The sequence below is a fragment of the Hirundo rustica genome, chromosome 3 (genome assembly GCF_015227805.2).
Source record: "Hirundo rustica isolate bHirRus1 chromosome 3, bHirRus1.pri.v3, whole genome shotgun sequence".
Classification (NCBI taxonomy): domain Eukaryota; kingdom Metazoa; phylum Chordata; class Aves; order Passeriformes; family Hirundinidae; genus Hirundo; species Hirundo rustica.
In genome coordinates, this window is record NC_053452.1 from 30,798,386 (window position 1) to 30,819,027 (window position 20,642).

Genomic DNA, 20,642 nt, shown 5'->3' on the forward strand with positions numbered 1-20,642 from the left:
TACATGCTTCATTTTTTCAGCACCTTTTCGATCTGGCTAAAATGATACATTAAAACTGGCCTAAGAAGCATTACTATTCCCTGTTTCACACAAGGGAAAAAAAATCTCAAAAATGCACAGATTTAGTTGTGTAAATTTGCAGGAGTAGCTAGGAAAATGCAACGTTCTTGGAAAGTTTTCCTCCCATCAAGCTTACAGACAACAAGGTACCTAATGTTAAAAGCCCTGGGTCAGTGCTGTTACAGTGCCAGGTGGAAGGCATCTGTCTGTACTTCCTAAGAATAAAAAACATCAAAACAGAGCAGCTGTGGAGGCAGTCTGGTGTGATGAGTGACAGAAAAAGCACCTTCTGACACTTGCTTTCCATGAGCTGCTCCCACCTGGTGCTGAAGGATGAACAGAAGGACCTCTGCTGTATTTAGTGACACCAAAAGCTTCTACTTACCTAGTGTGGAGGAAGGTGTCAGGAAACTGCTGACCTGAAAACCTTCTGTCCTAAAAAGGTGCTACTCCATCCACCTCACCTGTAGCACCTTGTGCTCCCCACTTTGGAGCCTTGCACACCAGGCAAAGAAGAGGCCATTTGCCTCCAACACTGGAAGAGCAAACTCAAATCACCCTAATAGGTCCCCTGAATGATAAACAACCTTGAGTACTATTTAAAGATAGAAACCCCCTATAGAAGGGCACAGAGACATGACATAATTAGAAACCCCTTTCCCCCACTCTCCTCCAGGCTGTATGATACACTATCTGAGCCATGATTATATCTGATACAAATTGTTACTAGGTGAGCAACTACAGAAACTAATCTTACTCAACATACTAAACAGATGACACTTCATGATCGTTATCTTCTTCTCCATTCAATTATCTTATTTTGTTAACAGTGCCTCTCAAACCCCAGCTACAGTCTACCTCCCTAAAGATAACTACTATCTGGCTAGACACTTACATCCCATCCTGTTTCTCAACTTCTTCTCTTCACTGCAAAACGTCACTGCTTCCCCAGCTTCAGGTGAGGAATTATTAAAAATTATTACAAATTTATAAGGTCTTCATTGCTGGAGGGATCTGGCTTGCCCTTTCTTGCTGACATCAGGCCAAGTATCAAAACATACCTCCTACAGCATCTCAGATCTGACCCTTCCTCTATAAGCTGCAGAAGAAATGGACATCTGTCATTCAACCTCCCTTCATCACTGTGCATTCACTCCAGAAGCACAGCCAAAAGATCATCTTGGCCTAGCATTTATTCCATATCACCTCCATATTTGCCATTGGTCTTCACTCTCTCTTCAGCACCACAGCTGCTTCATTTGTTGTGTTTTCTTCTTCAACACTGTGGAAGACACTTACCCTTCTTATCACAATCCCCTGTCCAGTTACAGTCTGGTCAACGTGGTCTTTGAAACACAGAGTACTTTCCTCTTGTCATTTCTCGCAGATGTGTTTCTGGGTGGTGCCTTCTCATCCCTTATTACCTTCATTATCTTATCTATAACAATCTCTCACCTTTCCTTAGCAGACCAAACCTAGATTCAAATATTCTCTCCAAAAGGTGAGGAATGAGGTCCTAATAATAGATTTCTAACCCATCAAATACAACTCTGGGAAACGTAAGACACTAATGAAGAGAATTAAAGGATAGAAACTGCAGAAGGGCAGGAATCAAACTCGGAGAAGCCATTCCAAAATGTTGGGACAACGGGACATCCCTCTGCCGCTGCTCTTTATGCTACTTCTACGGAAGAGAGCCCCCTCTCTAAGTCACAGCCAAAGTGGCAGGAAACACATGAGAATGCTGGCACAATTCTAGGAGAAGGGTAGAAAATTTTCTATTCTGTGTCCGTCAAACTACAGCTGGAAAAGTTCCAGAAAGATGAAAGAGAGATAAGGTAATTTGATCTTTCCAGCTAGCACGTATGACTCCTACTATCAATATCATCTCAGTGTTTTATCACTTCAGCAGCCTTCAGGCTCAATCCAGAAAGTTGCTGACACTTTGTTATAGCCATAGTGGAACACAAAAACCATTCAAATATTTATTAGGTCTTACTAAGGAAAAAGGCCACTCCACTCTACAAAAAGATTAGAGCTTTAAGTTATTTTTTTCTTTTTATGTTATGCTGCCTAACACTTGCAGCTATGCCAAAACATGATAATATTAGCAAATCAAGTGATAAAGGTGTTAGAAACACACGGACACAAGATTTCTGAACATCAAGCATATCCTATCCATGCATCCAAGCGTAATCCTATCCATGATTTCAGGGTTAGGATATCATGACAGCGCTCGAGCATTCAATAGAGGGAAGACATAAGATTGACAACTTAGCATTTCCATCCTCTAGTGGTAGATCTGCTCTTTTCCCTCCTTCCACATCCCAAGCTACACATCTACTGTGCTCCCAAAATCCCATACCTCTCCTCTTTTGCCCTAGATGTACTACATGCATTTCCCTGCATGTTCCCATGGAACAACAGCACTGCCCTGTTAAAAATACGTAGTCCTGTGAGAGCTTCCTCAGGTGTTTCATGTCTACTATAAGTAAATCATTCTCAGAACACACTCAGATGTTCCCTTCAAGTACTCCAACCGTGACCATGACCCTTCACACTTTTCAGAAAGGCAAAGAAGTATGCTCTTCTTGGGGTATTCAGAAGCCAACAACCACCACAGACACATGGAGAATAATGTAACTCCACTACTGTCTTCAGTGAAACTGAACTGGTTTCCATTGGGTACATCTGTTCATAAGCTCTGTAGCAAAGCAACAAGATCTAAAACACAGTGTATGCCTGTACAAAATCCTTAAAACTGCACAGGTACTTTGGTAATGCCCCCATCTTCCTCACATCCAAAATCTCTCACATAAGACCAGGTCTGGATTTACATTTGTTTACACAACCCTATTGACTCTCAGACACAGAGTGTGAGACCTGGCTCCCATCTCCTGCTCCTGTCCCAGCATCTGTGCCTCTCACATTTGCAGCACAGTGACTGCAGCTTCTTACACAGCTGGTCAGGGAGCTGGGAGCTGCCAACCAGCTGCACCTACTGGAAGGGAGCCTACAGTGAGAAAGTGTTGGTGCTGCACTCAGGGCCATAAGCCTGTCCCTATCACAGGAATCCATACATAGGTGAGCACCTGAAAGGGGAAGCTGTCTCTGCCACAAAGCATAAAATGCAATACCTCTTATGGATTTGGACTTGAATAACTACAGAAAGTTTCTACGTAGTGATATTAAAATCAGGGATTTGTGCACATGTATTGCAAATGGGACACATGTAAAGCAGACCCAACATTATGAAAAAGCTTCTCTGCTTTTTCATAATGAAAAAGAAAAAGAAGAAACATATCCCCTGTGTGTAAAGTTAAAAAAGAAAAGAGGAATCCTGAGTATGCACAATTTTTGGACTATGCTGGACATAGTCCAAAATTGGAATTTTGTGCAAAACTAGACAGACTTTGACACCATTAAAATATTTTGCCTTCTGAGCCTCAGTACCCTTTGCTTCAGAAATTTTAAACCGCTCAGTTCATTTGCCATTATTATAACAGAAGACAAATCTATCTGAGTGCATGAGAACTATCGATCTGACAACTATAAACTAACCCAAGAGAAAGGGAAGGTTTTGCGGCCTGGCCACCATCAGTGAAGAAAGTAATTTGCTGACTCAAAGTTTTCTTTTGTTCTGCTTTCAGATACAGCACCTTCTACTCAGAGGGCAACACCAAGACTTCTTCCTGGATATGAGCCTCCTGTCAGGAAAATTCTGCCTTGGCCTCACAGCAGCATTTTCCTACAACCTCCACTGGTTCATCTCATTAAGTGCAAGAAAGGAAGTAATAACTGGGGTGGGGAGTCTCCACTGAGCCAAAGTCTCCTAGTTTGCTGAAGTCAGAGGTCATCAAATACAAATAAAAATGAAGGACCTCTCCAGCTGTCAATCGTGTTTGGCATTACACTTCCTGACAGATTAGGTAGATTAATTAATTACAGAGAAGCACAGAAGGGATGAGGGATGGGCACAGGGAATTAAATAACTTCCTCTTATGGGCAAAACAGAATAGAGGGACCTTTAAATTATGGTTGCATAGAAATTTGCATTTAGCAACAAGTCAAAGCTGTGGGCTGGTCAGAGGAATAGTCTGAAATGATGATTTACATGCAGGGCAAGTGACATGGAAAGTAAATCCCTGCATTCAAATTAATCCAGCATTAGGACAGAATGACTCAAAAGACTAATAATTTGAAACTAAACACTCAGATCTTGGTAACATGCCTGAACTTAAATGAGAGTAAATACAATTATCAATACACGTGACAAGTGTTTGGGGGTTGAAGCAGGGACCTAACATGCATGTCTTTCTAAGTCATCTTTCAGTGAGAAACGAAGGACTTAAATATGCTTCAGACACAGAGGTTACTTTTCTGGAAAGGTGTTGGTCCATACTGAGAGCCAAGAGACAACTCTGCATCTCTGCTTCCCAGAAATATTACAAGGGAATTGGAGGAGCAAACACATAGAAACACAGCTGATGCCCTCTTCTTCCTATATTCATTGACATATATTGTCTATATTCACATGAAAGATCACAGTGAAAGCATTTCTTGTACTTTTTACCACACAAATACTCCTGCAGGTTGCAGAGCCAAAAAGGGGCCTCACGAACACTGCCACAGTTAGGACTTGGCAAGCTTGAGTGGGACCAGTGATATGTGGGAGTACTTTTTCAATGTGATGAAGCCTAGTTTTCATCTAAGCTTTATGTTCTATCCATTACACTAAATGGTCTGCAAGGGAGAAACAGGCATGAAGGGAACTTGCTCCTTCAAAGTCAGCTGTTTGCAGCAGAAAGCATTACTACAGCTGTTTAGGTTTGGATCTCATCTCCCTGTAGCTGCTGAAGGTATGTTATCCAGTGTGTGCCGCACTGATGCCTTGTTGAGAAATGGCTTTGCTTCCTTTGACAAAATAAATAGACAAATTCGCAGATACTTCCATGCTTTACCTTACTTTAATATAAAGTAAGGTAATATAAAACTCTTTTAATATAAAACTCTTTTCCTTCCTGTTCTCAACTTTCTCTCCTCTGGGAAACAAGACAACAATCATAGAATTTTACTCTCTTTTAAGGTAGAGAAGGAACAGATGCGGAGAAATTACACAGAGTAAGCAAAGATCAGAATTTTCTGATTAGAACAGATGCTACTGGTCACTTCATCCAATGCTAAAAGAAGCATGTCTATGGTGACTCCACTGTTTCCTTTGCCTCAGTGCTGAGAGAATTAGCACATACCAGCTATGTGGATGGCTCGTGTACTCAGAGAACACTAATCAAGTCCTTTCATCATTCCAGCACTAAAGTGCTCACGAATACTACCCTGGTGTGTTGAGAAATCAAGAGTAACAGGGACATAACAGAACAGGAGCATACTTCACACTACTTCCATAGTTCTATTTCAGGAGAAGATGAAGACACTGATTTATTTAGGAAGGTATTCGTTCACTGCCATTTTTTCCATCTAGATACCTTGGCTAGTTTGTCTTTAATTCAGAAAGTGAGACAACTTTGATGCTGTGGCAGTCATTAATAAATATAATGAAATCAGAGGTGATAAGATGATGAGATGAAATACTAAGAGTTGAATTTTGGGCTGTGTCAAGAAGGGACATGGTTCCATGTTCTTGAGGTTGCTGTTGCAGATTATCACAGACAGAAACCAAGGTTACTGTTTCAATTATGGTTCCCAGAATGGGCTGAGAGAAGGACAGAGACCTTGATCCAGCACTTGCTTCCATCTTCATTTAATTGCACTCAGGCAATATTACCGGGAAAGTATGGGCTTGATTTCCAGTGGACTTATTATTCAGGAATGCATAGCAGTTCCATATGCATCTTCTCTACAAAATTCTGGGGTTTGCAATAGGAACGGAATGCTGGATCTGGAGAGTGAGAGAGAGCAGAGTGTAGGCTGCCTCGCCTGAGCAGCAACCTATCTCTCTCAGCAATTCAATGGATGAGAAGAAGTTTAAAGGCAGGCCCAAGAGATGGTGGATAATTCTAAATTTTTCAAATATAGAGAGTTCATAAGTATTTAGGCTGCTCCTCAACTGTAAATAATGTACTTTTAGATTTTATGCCAAAAGTACCGATTGAGTTTTGTTCTGGAAAAACCTGTGAAGACAGTAAATAGCAATATGGACAAAAAGGTTTTGTAAACACAGAAAGTCAACAAAGCCTCTTCCTTAGGGACTCAGAGAAAAAAAAAATAAAGTAAATTTAAAAATTAAAAAACAAAACAAAACAAAAAACAAAAACAAACAAAAAACAAAACAAACAAACAAACAAACCAACCAAAAAAAAAAAAAAAAACCAACCAAAAAAACCCCTCCCAAACTGAAAATGAAATGGATTCAAAAGAAACATAAGAGAAACCATGACAGGGAATTCCAGTCAATATCCCACCTGAGCTAAATGTGAGAGTACTTTAAAGGCAGATAAGACAACAAAAGTATAACAGTAAGCATTTCTCAAATCTTCCCCAGTATAAGACTCTAATGTGCTAAAGGTAATTCATTCAAATTTGGAGGATATAACAATACTATTAACTTTGAAAATGTAAACTCAAAAGCAATTCCTTTTCCCCAAGGACCTTGCATCTCAAAATAGAGAGTCTTGCACTCCACCTTCTCAAATACCATGACCATCTCACAGTCACTAACAAAACAGAAAACAACAAAAGCACAAGCTTTTCACACTGCTCTTTCCTCTGTGCCAGCATTCTTCACATTTTTCTGGTTTTACTGTATTGCCAGCATTTAAGTCACCCTTCTTGATATGGTCTGAGCTCCAATTTGGGATCAGGCTGCTGTTATAAGAGATCTAGACAGCAAAATCTTTAGTGTGAAGCAGCACACCACCAAGAAGAGTCCTGGTTTCCAACAATGAGCATAAAGTATCAGAATCTACTATGACAAGAATACACTGGCGCTAACAAATATGAACAAGGACATGGAGAAACTGTTCCATGAAAAAAAGCTATTTCCCTTTGCCTTACAATAGTTCTTCCAGATTCTTCTGTTCAGTCAATAAATCTGTACAAAGAAAAAACATGTGTCTGGCACAAATATTTTTGCCAGCAGGCACAAAACCCTTTTGGAGCCTGCCGACAGACCACCATCTGCAGCAGTACTTTACCACTACATGGCAGTATGGACGCAGAAGTGATGCTGGTCACATCAGCCTCAATAGTCAGGTAGGGTCAGTTTTACCATTTGCAAGGTCCACACACCCTGCTGCCTAGAGCTTCTCTCTCTGTTCACTGAGGGGCACATGCTAAAGCCAGCTGTTCTAACCTCTTTCACAAAAGCAGCCTTTGGGGTGCAAAACTTTTGTCCCAAATATTTTTGTTTGCTTTGTATTTTGTGCATCTAGACTTTGATAAGGACTTACCTGTACTGTTACCACTGCATTAATCCCAAGGCAGTCACTGCCAGCAGATGGCCCGAGAGCTGGTACCTCATCTCCTGTCTTAGCCCAAACCAAATCATTCCAAATCACCATAAACCATCATCTTTGTTCAGACCTACTCTCTGCACATGTTCCCAATGGAATAAATCAAGATAGAACTTAGGACCTATCAGGAGTAACTCTTTCTGTTTTAATTATCTAATTGATCAGACAAGGCATAAACAGAGCATCCAGCTTCAAGTAACGTATAAGCCTAGGATTCATACTAGAATTATTTTTCTGGTTGAGTGGCAATGAGAGCAGGCATTTCAGCTGAAATCATCATCAGCTTATCATACCACAGTCACTGCCTTGCTCAGAGTCCAGTCAGGCAGCTGGATGATCTGGGTACATCTCCCAAACAGAGCAGCTTGCACAGGCGTACCTGCCTCAGTCTGGAGACTACAGAAGGAAGTTTGAGAGCTTGGAATGGGTCACGTGACAAATAAAGACTCCCAACACATTCCTAATTTCTTCCCCTTGAAAAATGGACATTTTCAAATTCGCTTTTCATGGTACTAGTTTAAGTAGCACAACAACAGCAGAAGACATGCTCCTGGTCCTCAAAATGCCAGTTTTCCTCTGAAAGGGAGGTAGAAACATACTGAATATTTACTGGATTGGAAAATTCATCACAAGGGAGACTTCTCCAGCACAGCTATGCTCAGCTTTTCTTGTCATTAACTCATCCATGGGAAAATGCCCCAGATTTTAACTACAACAAGGAAAAATAAGGCTTTTAAAAATTCATTTAACCACACCAATGTTTCACTATACCCTCTGCAGAGCAGATGGCAAGATGATGCTATACCCCCTGGGCCTGCTACAGGGAGCTAACACAAATGCTCTTCTCACTACAGATCTCAGATGATGGTGGTGTCATCATTTCACTTGGGGATTTGGGTCAAAAGGCTTTGCACTCAAATCTGGTTTTTATATAGTACAAGCACACCCAGAGCAGACCCTAACGGATAAGCAGCAGGGAGCTAGCACACAGCACAGAGCTCTCTCAGGCACTTCCAGGTCGCTGATTTACACTGGTGCACTTACAGACTGAATCTTTCTAATCCAATTAAAATCTCATCTGAGCTGTCAATACAGATGTAGCCTGTTTTATTTTAGTGTCTCATAGAACACACATTAATCCAGACCTGTGGACAAACTAGCACTTCTAGGCAAAGTCTGTATTTTGCCAGCCCAGTTTTCAGCCCAGGTTCTCTCACACGTAAAGCCCTTAACTGCTCTCATGTTACTTGTCTGATCAGGAACTCCTGTGGACATGCACTGCCTTCCTATCTGGCTGTTTTATAAAAATGTGTGATGTACATCATTACCCTTCTGAAAAATAGCACTTTTCTCTCCCAGCTCACTTCTCATGCAATGATGGCTGGGGTGCTATCATTAAATGTAAGAACTGAGTATGATCTGTTTTCATTTCAATGGCTTCATTTGTTTGAAATGCATATGCCAGTTACAAGCTGTCAGCACATTTAATAAGTTATAGTACAAACCAACAACTCTCAAACTACTGGGGCCAAAAATTTTTACAGATCATCACATACACTTGTCATTAAATTTTGCACCAGAAACATTATAAATTATACTTTTTAATAGACTTCCATAAGGCAGCTGTGAGCTGTTTTGCCACAAGCAAGCACATGGAACACCAGTATTTGCCAGACATAAAACTAGAAGTTAAAAGCATCATTAATACTACCACAAACTCTCAAATTCCTCATAAAACTGATACCCTTCTCAGTAAGCAAAAGTACAGCAGCAACTCAAGCAGGTCTTTCACCATGACCCAAAGGTAAACAAGTTCAAGGTTTAGCAAGCCAAGTTCAGGAGCAAAGCACATCTGTGGCTGATGCCTTGAGGAAGGCTAGATTGAATGCTTCAATGGATCTTGGTACTGGAGAGAGATGACCTTTGATAGAGCAGTTCAAGCTTTGCATGTGAAAACCAACAGTCAAGCAGCATCCAGAAATAAATTGTCAGCAGAGCAGACAGCAGGTTACACTACTACTCTTGAGAGATACCTGGAATTCTCCACAGTCAGATAGCAGCATTTTCTAAAAGGAACTCAAGCAGCCTCACATAAAAAGAAGACTGACCTAAACATAGACCAGAATTTTGTGAAATATTTCCATAAGAGGAGACTCTCCATTTGCAAACTAATTCAAAGCAAGTAGACTCTTCTGCTGCACGTTATTCTTCTTGAAACAGCTGCAAATCCTGTTGCAAACAGTTGAAACAGTTGCAAATCCTTTCTATGCCCCTGCCACAAAATACTAAAAATGCTAATGGTAGAGGGGAAGTGTAAAGTCAATGGAAAAGAAACCCACTACCAATTTACTGTGTACACAGAATGCAACTTTTGACTGAGGAAGTCCTTGAGCTGCAAACTGTTAGAGGGTTGGAGAGTATCCTGGAAAAAAAAAACACCTTATGGCCACAACTTACAGTATTCAATACCTTATATTTTTTCTCCAGCCATTTGCTTTAGACCCCATCTAGAACCTGAAGCCTGGGCTTCAGACCACTGATCTGACAAACTACAGCTGTCCCTGTATTTGATATAACACACTACAGTTGCCCATATACTAACGTCCAACTGCATATGCAAATTACATGGTTCTTTTCATTGCTATAGCATTTCAAAGCTATGATCATGGACAAGAATTTATTGGGCTAATGTTACAAGTGTAACATAGAAAGACTACTGGCAAATTCCTCTAATGCTGAGATCCACTATTTTCTGTTCTACTCCTCACCTCAGTCACACTCCTCTGGCATATACACACTTAGGGATAGCTCCCTTTACATAAGCTCCAGAATGGTAATGAGAAACCTAATCAGCTGCATCAAACGGGCATCACCTTTACGACACAGTTTGCAAAACAACCCAGTCCTATGACCTCTGCCTGTGTTTTGCATTCAGGCTGAACAAGAAGACAAAGACAGTGAAGTCATTTGATGCCAGGCATGAAAAGCAAGTGTCTGGCTCCGGGAGTCTGCAACATTTACCACAAAAGCAAACAACAAAGTTCATCTGAAATAATTCCTTCTCTTCCTGTTTATGGCTGTTGCTGCAACAGCACCATTTCAAGGTTCGAAGGCAGCTGTGTGATGAAACATAATTAGCATGGTCACCTGATTCTTATATCTCACCAGCAGAATGCTACTCATCAACAAAATCAAATAGTCCTCATTTAATAGATCTGCAAATCCTAAGACTTTCCACTGCATTATGCTATACAGCAGATTTTATCCCAAAGTTGTAAACAAGAAATTGACTGTCAGTTGTCTCTAGAGAACTTGAGAAGTTCCTTGTAATATGCCCAATCCTACACAGTGCTGTGAGAATAAATATGCACATTTAAACATTTTGTTGTACTTATACCCAGTGCCGCAATCATCCATCCTGTTGCTTGACACCTTTCTCCTACCAAGCAACTAGTCATAAAAGAATGACAAGGGTTTTTTAAAAGCTTCAACAGAAGTTCTCTAATTTCAATAGAAGCTCCCTTAAGTCCTCTTACTCCTTCAAAGGGAAGATTCATCCACTTCATAAATATATCAATCTGTCAGTAGAAACTTACCACGAGTTCAGCAAATCTGGCATTGAGCTCTTCTGCTGGTGGGATTGGGACAGAAAACTCAAGGAATTGGAGGGGATTATTGTCCTTGAGGTTGATTTCAGGGAGGTCGCTACCTCCAAAACAACAAAGAAACCCCAACGCATGACGATTCCTCTTCCGGGGGGCCATGATCATGGTGTATAGTGCTATCTTCTGATCATGTTCTGTAGGAAAAAAAAATATAACACACATTAGGTGATAAAAAAAGATTGTTGAATCTGTGCAGCGCTGTGCAGTTACAATGCCTGTCACTGGAGTAACAGATAGAAGAGGGCAGAAGGATCTGATACCCAAAAGAGCAAAATTAACACTCAAGCTAGATAAGATAGCTAGGCCTTCATATGGTATTAATGCATTCTTCCATGGCAGTGTAGAATAGCTTCTCCCAGTTTTTCTGAAACGGTTTTACTAGCTCAGCCTGGAATATCCCAGCAGGCAGATTTATCAGCAATGCTTAGTAGCCAAGGCTGAATGCTACCACAGAATGCTGGTATTGGCCTTTCTGTCACTACTACAATAAAGGAAAGAAACTATCAGAAGGAGAAAAGTATGTACGGGAAAATTTACTCAGAACACATGGAAGAATCATCCAAAGGTATCCCATTTGATCAAAATACAATGAACAATGAAATAATGATGCAGACATCAATCTTCCACTACTGCAGAGCCAGACCACCATTCACTTATTCCTTCACAGCCAGGACTATCACTGTAGGACCATTTTGTCCACCCCATTTTCAGAGACCTCTAAGTAGCTTGGGCTGCTTTATGTATTCAGGGAAGAAATAGCACAGTGCTAATGCATGCCCTCATATTTACATTTGAGCTGCCAGATCCCATCTTGACAGGACCCTGGCTTGAGGGGCTTTGGTATGAGGAGTATAGAGGGAGGCAGAAGGAGGTCTGAAGGAGAAGCTGGGAAGTGACTGATTTCACTACCACACAACACCGTTTGTGAGCGGCCCATCCAAACAGGAAGTCTCCTGCCAGCAGTTTGAAAGGAGGGATCTGTGCAGTGCATAGAAAGCCACATATTTTGCCCTTTTAAGGGACTTGTTGTTTGACAGCTCAGGGGCTTATTTGTGTTACATTTTTAAGCACTCCACTTTTTCACCTAATCTGCAGAATAAGCCATACCCTTAGAGAGAAAATAATTAAAGCTTGTTGTGAAGCTGGTCTCCCTGGACACAGGGCAGGGGAGCAGGAGGGAGGTGGCAGGTGAACCAAACCACAGGATGCTGGATGCTGTATCAGCAGCAACACAGCTGAGCTTTGTCATCAGAGCAGCTGCTGCCCTAACCTGCCCTACAATGCTTTGGTCTGTTTGCTTGCCAGAACAAGGCTGCTTTGAGCTTTCATAGAGACTGAGTAGCTGTGCAAGGAAAAGCACCTTCAGGACAGCAGTCACATAAGTGGGACTTAACATACAGAGCACAGACAGCTCTCCAGGGATGTTTTGCGGAGAAATTGGCATGCTCACCTAAGAAAAACGTCAGCAATAAACAACAACCAAAAAAAAAAATGCCCAAACCACTACCCTCATGGCACTATGTGCTTGGCAGGAATTACCTGCCCTACTCTGTGCTGGGATTAATTTATCTAGCACGTTCTCTTGTGCATCAAGAGGGCATCAGCTGAAACTCTCACGTAGCTGAAAGGAAAGCAAGCTGACAAAAAGTACTGTCTTTGGGCATGCCCACTTTGCTTTGCTCTCCATGCCAGCTCTGCAAGGGGTGGTATGTCCCAGCAGGATTCACTAGGGCAGGATGTTGATGGCTTCAAAAGCCCATTCATAAAAACATCGGGTTCTCACTAGGAGAAGCCAAAGGTCAGTTTAAAACTGAACTGGTCTTTGACACAGCTTCAGTCAGCAAAACCAAAATGCTCCCAAATCTATCACAATGATACACACAGCAATTTCTGTTTCCTCTCAATAGTGGACACTTAAAAGATTCAGTTGCTAAAAGATTTCACAATGGAACCTTGGAAATTAAACTTGTACACTACAGACCATCTTCTCAAGTATTATTATTCCAAGTGCAATGCCATTTATGGCAATCTGGTCATGACTGAAATTAAAATCAATTAGTTTGACAAAACTTTCGTTAGGAAGGATCTCAGTTCAATGAGACAAACCTGATTTACATGCAATACAACTTGATTTGCACCAGTTCATTGGTAGCCAAGCTCTGGCCCACTGTCTAAAGGCTTCCCCACCAGCCATCAAAGGGCCAGCATTCTCTGGGACAGGGACAATGAGCCCTCCTTGGAAAAACTGGCTGAGCCATTGGAGTGATAGGACCATAACATCCTCCTTTAGAAGCTCAGGTCAGGACTCTGGTATGAACTTAGCCAAAAGAGGTACCTTACCAGGAAATGAGTACTGCATGAATGGATGTGAAGCTTAACATTTTCTACAGGATAAGTACAGCACTGGTCTGGCTACCACAGGTTGTCCTGCACTGGAATTTTGTTACTTGGCTTTCATCTTAAGCAGGTTCATCTAAGAGGTTTTCAGTCATTCTCCAAGGTTTCTTCATCCATAATGCTGAGAAATACACAAGCTAATGTTTGATCCTGTGATTTTTTATTTTTTTTTTTTCCCAGAATCTGCAGTTCCTTGGAATGTGAAATTAAAGGCTACTTAATTTTTACCACCCTGCAAAACTGTGCAGAGCTCACATGAACAGTAAGCTCGCTTTCACAAAGCATCATTCCATGGCACAACTCATAACACTGGCATTTTCCAGGTCCATCTACGGGCAGCAGGCATGAAATTCATACTAACAGAGTGGGGTAAAATAACACTTCTGCGTTGCTTCCACACTAAATTCTGTGGATAGGTGAGGTGTCTAGATGCTTTTGAAATAAGAACAGTTGAGGACTGCTGCAGAGGAATCCAGCACAAGGGAATGGAATGGAATTTCTAAGTTGAGCGCTGTCTCTCTAATGATTAAGCCTGACAGTTAAGCAGATGTCCTTCAGAATCCTGTAAGTTGCACTGTTTATGATATTTAATAAATAATTAAAACTTTTTGATTTTTGTTGGTGATCAACAAAATAAACATTTTCTAATGACTTCCAAGTTAATAAACTTTTCCTTTCCTTTCTCTCTTTTTTGCCTTTCCTTTATCAAAAGTCAAATCTGTGAAATACGTGTTTCCAAATACTGAGGTGGGTGGAAGATGACAAAGAAAATTAGGAAAAGAGCAACTTTCATTTGTCTGAGTGGTAATTGACAGCAATGCTGACATAAAAATTTATGGTGATAACAAAAGGTGGGGAGTTTTCTTCTAACAAAAGTTCTATTGCCTCTCAGCTTCAGGCAAGTAAAAATGAAACATGTACAATTATGTATTTATATAGAAATACCCCCAGTGAGAATCAATAGGAAATCTCTTTCTGGAGAGAATCCTACTATTACACATAACTCCCCCCTACAACTCTTTTCAGTTCTACTGTTTTGCCTTTTTGCACAACACAAACAAGTTGCTGTCATTTCAACAGTAACCACACACCCGCTCCTCATAGCAATCCCTCTCCTGCTTCCCAGCCCCATCCATGGTTCAGCTCAGGTCAGGAGTCACAGCCTGGAACTTTGCCCAAGGTCTAATTATAACAACGTCCTCTTCCTCTGACAGGGTGTACGTGTTCATTTCTAAACCACTTGGCCCAGTGACCAAACATAATTTAGCTAATGCAATTTTTCCAACCCTTATCAGAAGTTTTAGCCACATGGGATCAGATCCATGCTAACTGCACAAGAGGATCTTCTTTCAATTGCTTTCTGAATTGCTTCATAAGACTCACTCTTCTTTCTCATCTCACAGATTGTAATTTTCATGCCAACATACGCAAAATAAGCAACGTTCCACTAACAGTAAGACAACTGAAACAACTGCTCTGGCAGCAGCTCTCCTGTGCAAGAGAGCTGATTATTGTAGTTTTTATCTCACTGTTCTGTCTTTCAACACGCTTAACAGCCAGAGCATAAGTGTAACTAAAATAGAGAAAATTACTTTTGTATAACCACCTTTGGAAAAAGGGTAGAAAGAGAACTCAGTGGGTAACTAATCACACACAGTCATGCAAAGACAGCTCACAACATAAGAAAGCATTAATGGTAAACACTTTCAGAGCTTTACCTCTACTGATCATCAACAGACACACAATGCCAGTGGATGTAGCCATAGCTCTCACCTGAGTGGGGAGCATGGGACTAAATGTATGATGAAGAATCACTGCCCACACTAGCTAATGCTAACAGGAAAGGAATCAAAGTTAATAATTTCCATTTCCCTGTAATGTATCTATCTTTGTCTGTGGCAGGATAAAATATACAGGTAAAATGTGATCACTGATGTAGAAAGAAATCTGAATTCAGACTGGTTTAGAGCACAAACCAACTCACCTACAACCCCCAAATCCAAGTAAAAACTGTATTTTTCAACTATTAAGTAATAAACCATGAGAACTGGTATTAAAGCAGCACCCAAAATCATCACTTATTGATGATGAAATGAAGAAAATAAGCACCATGGTCAGAACTTCCTGAATGTAGACACTGGATAAAGGGAAAGAGCTTTGTACTGATCCTACGCTCAGTTCCCTGGGCCACGTTGCTTCTTCAGCACACAGATGGTGAAATTATGAGTTTCATGGTATGATTTAATTACCATGGGAATCTTCCATGGATGTCACATGTAATGTGACAGATGTCAGATGCACTATACGGCAATTGCAGCATGGGGGCTGGGGAAAGGAAGCAGACAAACAATCCGTTTGTTGCATGTGTAATAATAACCCAACTCTTTTGCTTTGGATTTGTCACTGTACTAAGGAGCCTCCTGGTCTCCAGTGCACAAAACAGCAACAAAAACCTCAATCACCTGAATTCCACAAAGTTAAAACCTTGTTTTTCAGGGAAACTTCCTGAAGTTCCATGGACACCTGCCTGCTATGCTGGACAGGAAGGCATCAGACCCAAAACAAATCAAAAGAACACTGGATGTGATCTGGAAATGAGCAGGGTCCTGTGCAGCAATGGCTACTCAATCCCAGTCAGCCATGGCCCACATTTAACAGTTTCCACCATAGGAGAGAGGGCAGCTCAAATAATGCTGTGCATTTTGAAGCCAGATCATGGATTTTCCTTCCTCAAACACACTGAGAAAAGAGTGTAGAGCTCTTGGTGTTTATAAGGACTTTGCAAGACAGTCCAGAAACTCACTTCTGGTTTGTTTTACACACATCCCCATTAAAACTGAGATGGTTGGTAATTTCAAAGCATTCCGCAGATTTAAGCGTTTTCCCCTATTATATACATCAAAATATTTATTTTGTTTTTAGTCATTTCTTTTCCTTAGAAATAAGTCCTGAGATAAGAGAAAAGACAAGGACTATTTGAAGGCTGTCAGGTGTAACTACATCCATGAACCTACTTACTGCAACGTGTCTGTCAAAAATCTCTTTAATACTTTAAGGATGCTCAGGATGTGCTGGGTGACTAATGACCACTAATGTTAGTCTGGTAATACCCACAAATCCACTACGTCTCACCTGATACCAACTTATCAACACACATTAACAAAAAAAAAAAAAAAAAAAAAAAAAAAAAAAAAAAAAAAAAAAAAAAAACAACAAAAAAAAAAAAAAAAAAAAACCCACAACTATAAGAAACTTCTCTTCTGAAATACTAATTTGCAGCATTTTCTCTGCCTTCACCTAAGAATGAGGGGGAAAATAACTCCACATAAAAATAACCAAACAAAAGAAAACAGAAAAAAAAATATACCTGCAGGTTCCTTGCGTTCCTCCTAATCATTACTCTGTCCAAACTGTATTCATAGGAAAACCATTTTAAAAGAACAGTCAAGATTCAAAATACAAAGCAAAGAGAGCAACAAAACAGCCAAAGTCAGCATCATGAATCTGGCTAGTAATAACCAAGTATTTCTTTACACCTTTTTTCCCATCTTTTAATGAAGTATGGATTAATAATTTTCTATGCTTAACTGAGCTGACCAAAGAATACGTTCACTCTTTTACCTGCTAAGAAGTTATTTTATTTTTGCAAAGGTACTATAGTTTCCTATAACTATGACTTCACACAGAAATGTCCACGGTAAAAACTAATCTGTCCTCCTAGATACCAAATGATGAGTCTTAATTATATTCTTGCATCTCATTTATATACAAGTAAGTTTATGCATCTGTAACATTCCTGAATGGTGATATGACCTCCACAGCTTAATCTGCAAACAAAACAAGTAAAATTCACAGCCTAACTGTTTATCCAGAACAAGTATGTCCTTCATCTCCTCAGTGTCTGATTGTACCACAAATCTGCATCCTAATTTATCAATTCCTCACCGAGGCATGCTTGCCAGCAATTAAACCAACATGGAATGAACAGGATTGAATACTGCCTAAAAATATAATCAGCCTTTCTGGTTTGCATGAAGTAGTGTGAAGTCCTGTCCTTCTCTCCTTACCCCTCCCTATATTACTTCCAAGTTTTCTGGTGTTGCAGCACTGTAGTTTCAGCAACATTTACACATACCCTCCACTTCCTTCTCAATCAGAAAGCCATTGCTACCAAGATCAATTTTCTTGTCTTCTTCACCATGAACCACATTTGCTGTATTCATATACCTCACCAAAGATTACCCATTCCCTTCGATTAAGAAAAAAAGCTGCTCCTTTTGTAGCCTTAGTTCTCCCTTTCTTTTCCACCAGTTTTAGTTTTATTTTATTTTTTCACTGTTTCATTGCAATATCCTAATTTTTTCATGACAACTGTTAGAATAGAAATGGCTTCCTGTAGCCACTTCCTATGCTCACACTATAAAGCAATTTTGTTAAAGCAGATGTTGAAGAGAAAAATGTCTCTAAAGAGACACCTATCGCATGACATAAGCTGCAAAGGCTGCATCATGCTTCATGGATGTTTTACTGTGGCTGTATTTTACTTCATTGTCCTCGCTGGGGCACTGAGGTTGTAGGTTCTCCAGCGTACGGTTAAACTCATCTGTTTAAATTAGGTATTTTACAGTGTCAAATAGACTGTGGTACTATACAAACAGAAATAAAAGCAGTAGGCCAGCAAAAAAGTAATCACCTGGCTGGAATCCGCCCAGGACACAATGGGTTCATCCCCCAGTAATGATGCTGCTGTAGAGACAGCATATAGCAGTGGCCATGAATCCAGCATAGATAGATATATCCTTTACAAAATAATGGAACTTATGCAGTGATTTCCCCTACCACAGCATTAGCTTCACTGGGTGGGTTGGTTTATAATGTCTCTGCTCATGAAATTGCTGTGGCTATAAGAGCCAACAGCAAATACAGTGCATAAAAGAAAACATAGGGAAAAAATTCCACAAACCCTACAGATGGCACCCCAAGACCCAATTCTGACTAAAGATAAGATCATGAAGCAGCAAGTATTTTCAATCACTCCCTACAATTCCCAGATTTTACTTTTGAAATATTTCAGATCCTAAAAATATTCTTTTTAAAGCATGACAAAATTATACTGTAATTCTAGGGCAATGAATTCAGGACAAGGCTATAATCCCAGTTCGTGTCTGTGCTACTCAACAGAGTGGGTCTGAACTTGCTTTTCTGGAAGCTACAGACTTAGACAGCAGACCCCAAGTTAAGACTCTCAATCTTCTTTACTTTCTTTTGGTGATGGCTACAACACAGTGATGCAATTTCACACAATAAAAGTGCCGTGGAAGTTGGAGTGCCAGATGAAGCTTTTATTCAATATAAGAAATCATAGACTGAAGATTAAAATAGATCATGATAAAAATCAGTTAAGCAGACACACACACTGACAGCAAGAACCAGCACATCACTTTTTCAAGTTCAATGTAGAAAACTACTGTTTTCCTCTACAGGAAGAAAAATTCCTGTGCCTTTTACAGGTCTTATGGTATGAAATGCCTTTAAAGTCATGGTATGACACTGACTCCAATCAGTAATGTCTTTCAGTTCCATCCAATAAGACCAGGTCCCAAGGATGAAACATCCATAACCCAGAGCAACATTTTTGATCACCTCAGGAAAGAAGCCAAGGATTGAGTGATCTGTAGAACAAGGTATCCCACTCTATCCTCTAGTCCATAAGATCAGGAATACTAGTAAAGCACATTAACACTTTAACACTAAAGTACTAAATCTAGGAACTTAAAATCTCTCCAATATTTCTACTGGGAAGAGTGGGATTTAGTTACAAAGGAAGTCAATCCAAAGTTTCCCAGTAGCACTAATCACTGCCATGCTCAGAAGAATGAACACACAAAACCCCATTACTATGAGCGTCCCTGTCTTGTTTGAGTCATTGTAATTTTTCCATTCTGTCATTGCCCAATTATTTCCAGACATGATGTAACTATTTTGCCAAGGGATTTGGGAGTCAAAATGTTGCCGTTGTTGTCATCATTATCCTGGGTGCTTGAATTTTCCAGACAAAATAAGCAGCTGAGGGCATATAGAGTGCCTCTACTGAGAGAGAAATACTCTGTAAGAACTGCCAGGGTCCTCCAAGAAAAACAAATAAATGGTAAAGGACCAATTACATCCCCTCAAACTTCTTATTTCTATGTGAAATGCTGTTTTATTTTTCAGACAATTAGTAGAATAAAATTTTGTCTGATGTCATCATAGCACAAAAAAATTGATTTCCATCCTAACACTGATCAGGGCCACTACGGGACATTAAAATTCAACTTCACTAGAAATATGCCTTGATTATAACCCCTGGAAACTAATCACAGAGGTAGGTGTACAAGTTCTGTCTTCACTATTGACAGGTAAATCAATTACCTGCACTGGAAAAATTTTCCTAAACATCACACACTGGAAAAAGCAATTCAATCTTTATGTCAAATGGGTACAGCTGGGGAAAAACTCAACACAGAGGCCATTTGGACTTTAACTTGTTTTTTTTGTGGATGGCACTGAATCCCTTCCAAACTAGTGGACATCCATGCCACCTAGGAATGCCAGGTTCCAGGCTGCAGAGCTGCCACTTTCCTGCTTAGTGTCCCAGCTAAAGCACAGTGTGCTTCTACGGGTCCCTGCAAACCTGTACGTAATAAAAATGTTCAATTCAGTTCCACAGACAGAAAAGCCACCAATGTGGATGATGGCTAAAAGCCTTCTTTAGTGATCCAGTAATGGAAGAAACAGCCATTAGATTCACAAAGGGAACAGGCCCCAGGGTATTTATGCTCATTCCAGCTTGGAGATGGTTCCCACAGGTCAAGGCTCAGACAAGGTCAAAATGTCATTGATTCTGTATACCTACTTTTTATACTACTCAAATTGCAGAGTTGTCAATTTGGCACCAAAAATAAATTCCCTGTAAAAAATCAAGTTAAGAAAAGGTCATATGCAGCATTTTATTCCAGTATTTTTATTTTTCTTCAACGTTCTGACCAGGGATACTCTGGGTTCAATGCCC

At 40.3% G+C, this 20,642-nt stretch overlaps 1 protein-coding gene across 5 annotated transcripts in view; it reads right to left on the bottom strand.

Moving 5' to 3' along the window:
* The window catches only part of DAAM2 (dishevelled associated activator of morphogenesis 2), a 197,814-nt gene that overhangs the window by 105,661 nt on the left and 71,511 nt on the right, over nucleotides 1-20,642 (bottom strand). For all 5 annotated transcript variants that reach the window (XM_040058620.2, XM_040058617.2, XM_058419770.1 and 2 more), the window contains one exon: nucleotides 11,126-11,328. In XM_040058620.2, coding sequence (XP_039914554.1) covers nucleotides 11,126-11,299 — 174 coding nt within the window. In that variant the 5' untranslated portion in view covers nucleotides 11,300-11,328. The remainder of the gene's footprint in view (nucleotides 1-11,125; nucleotides 11,329-20,642) is intronic.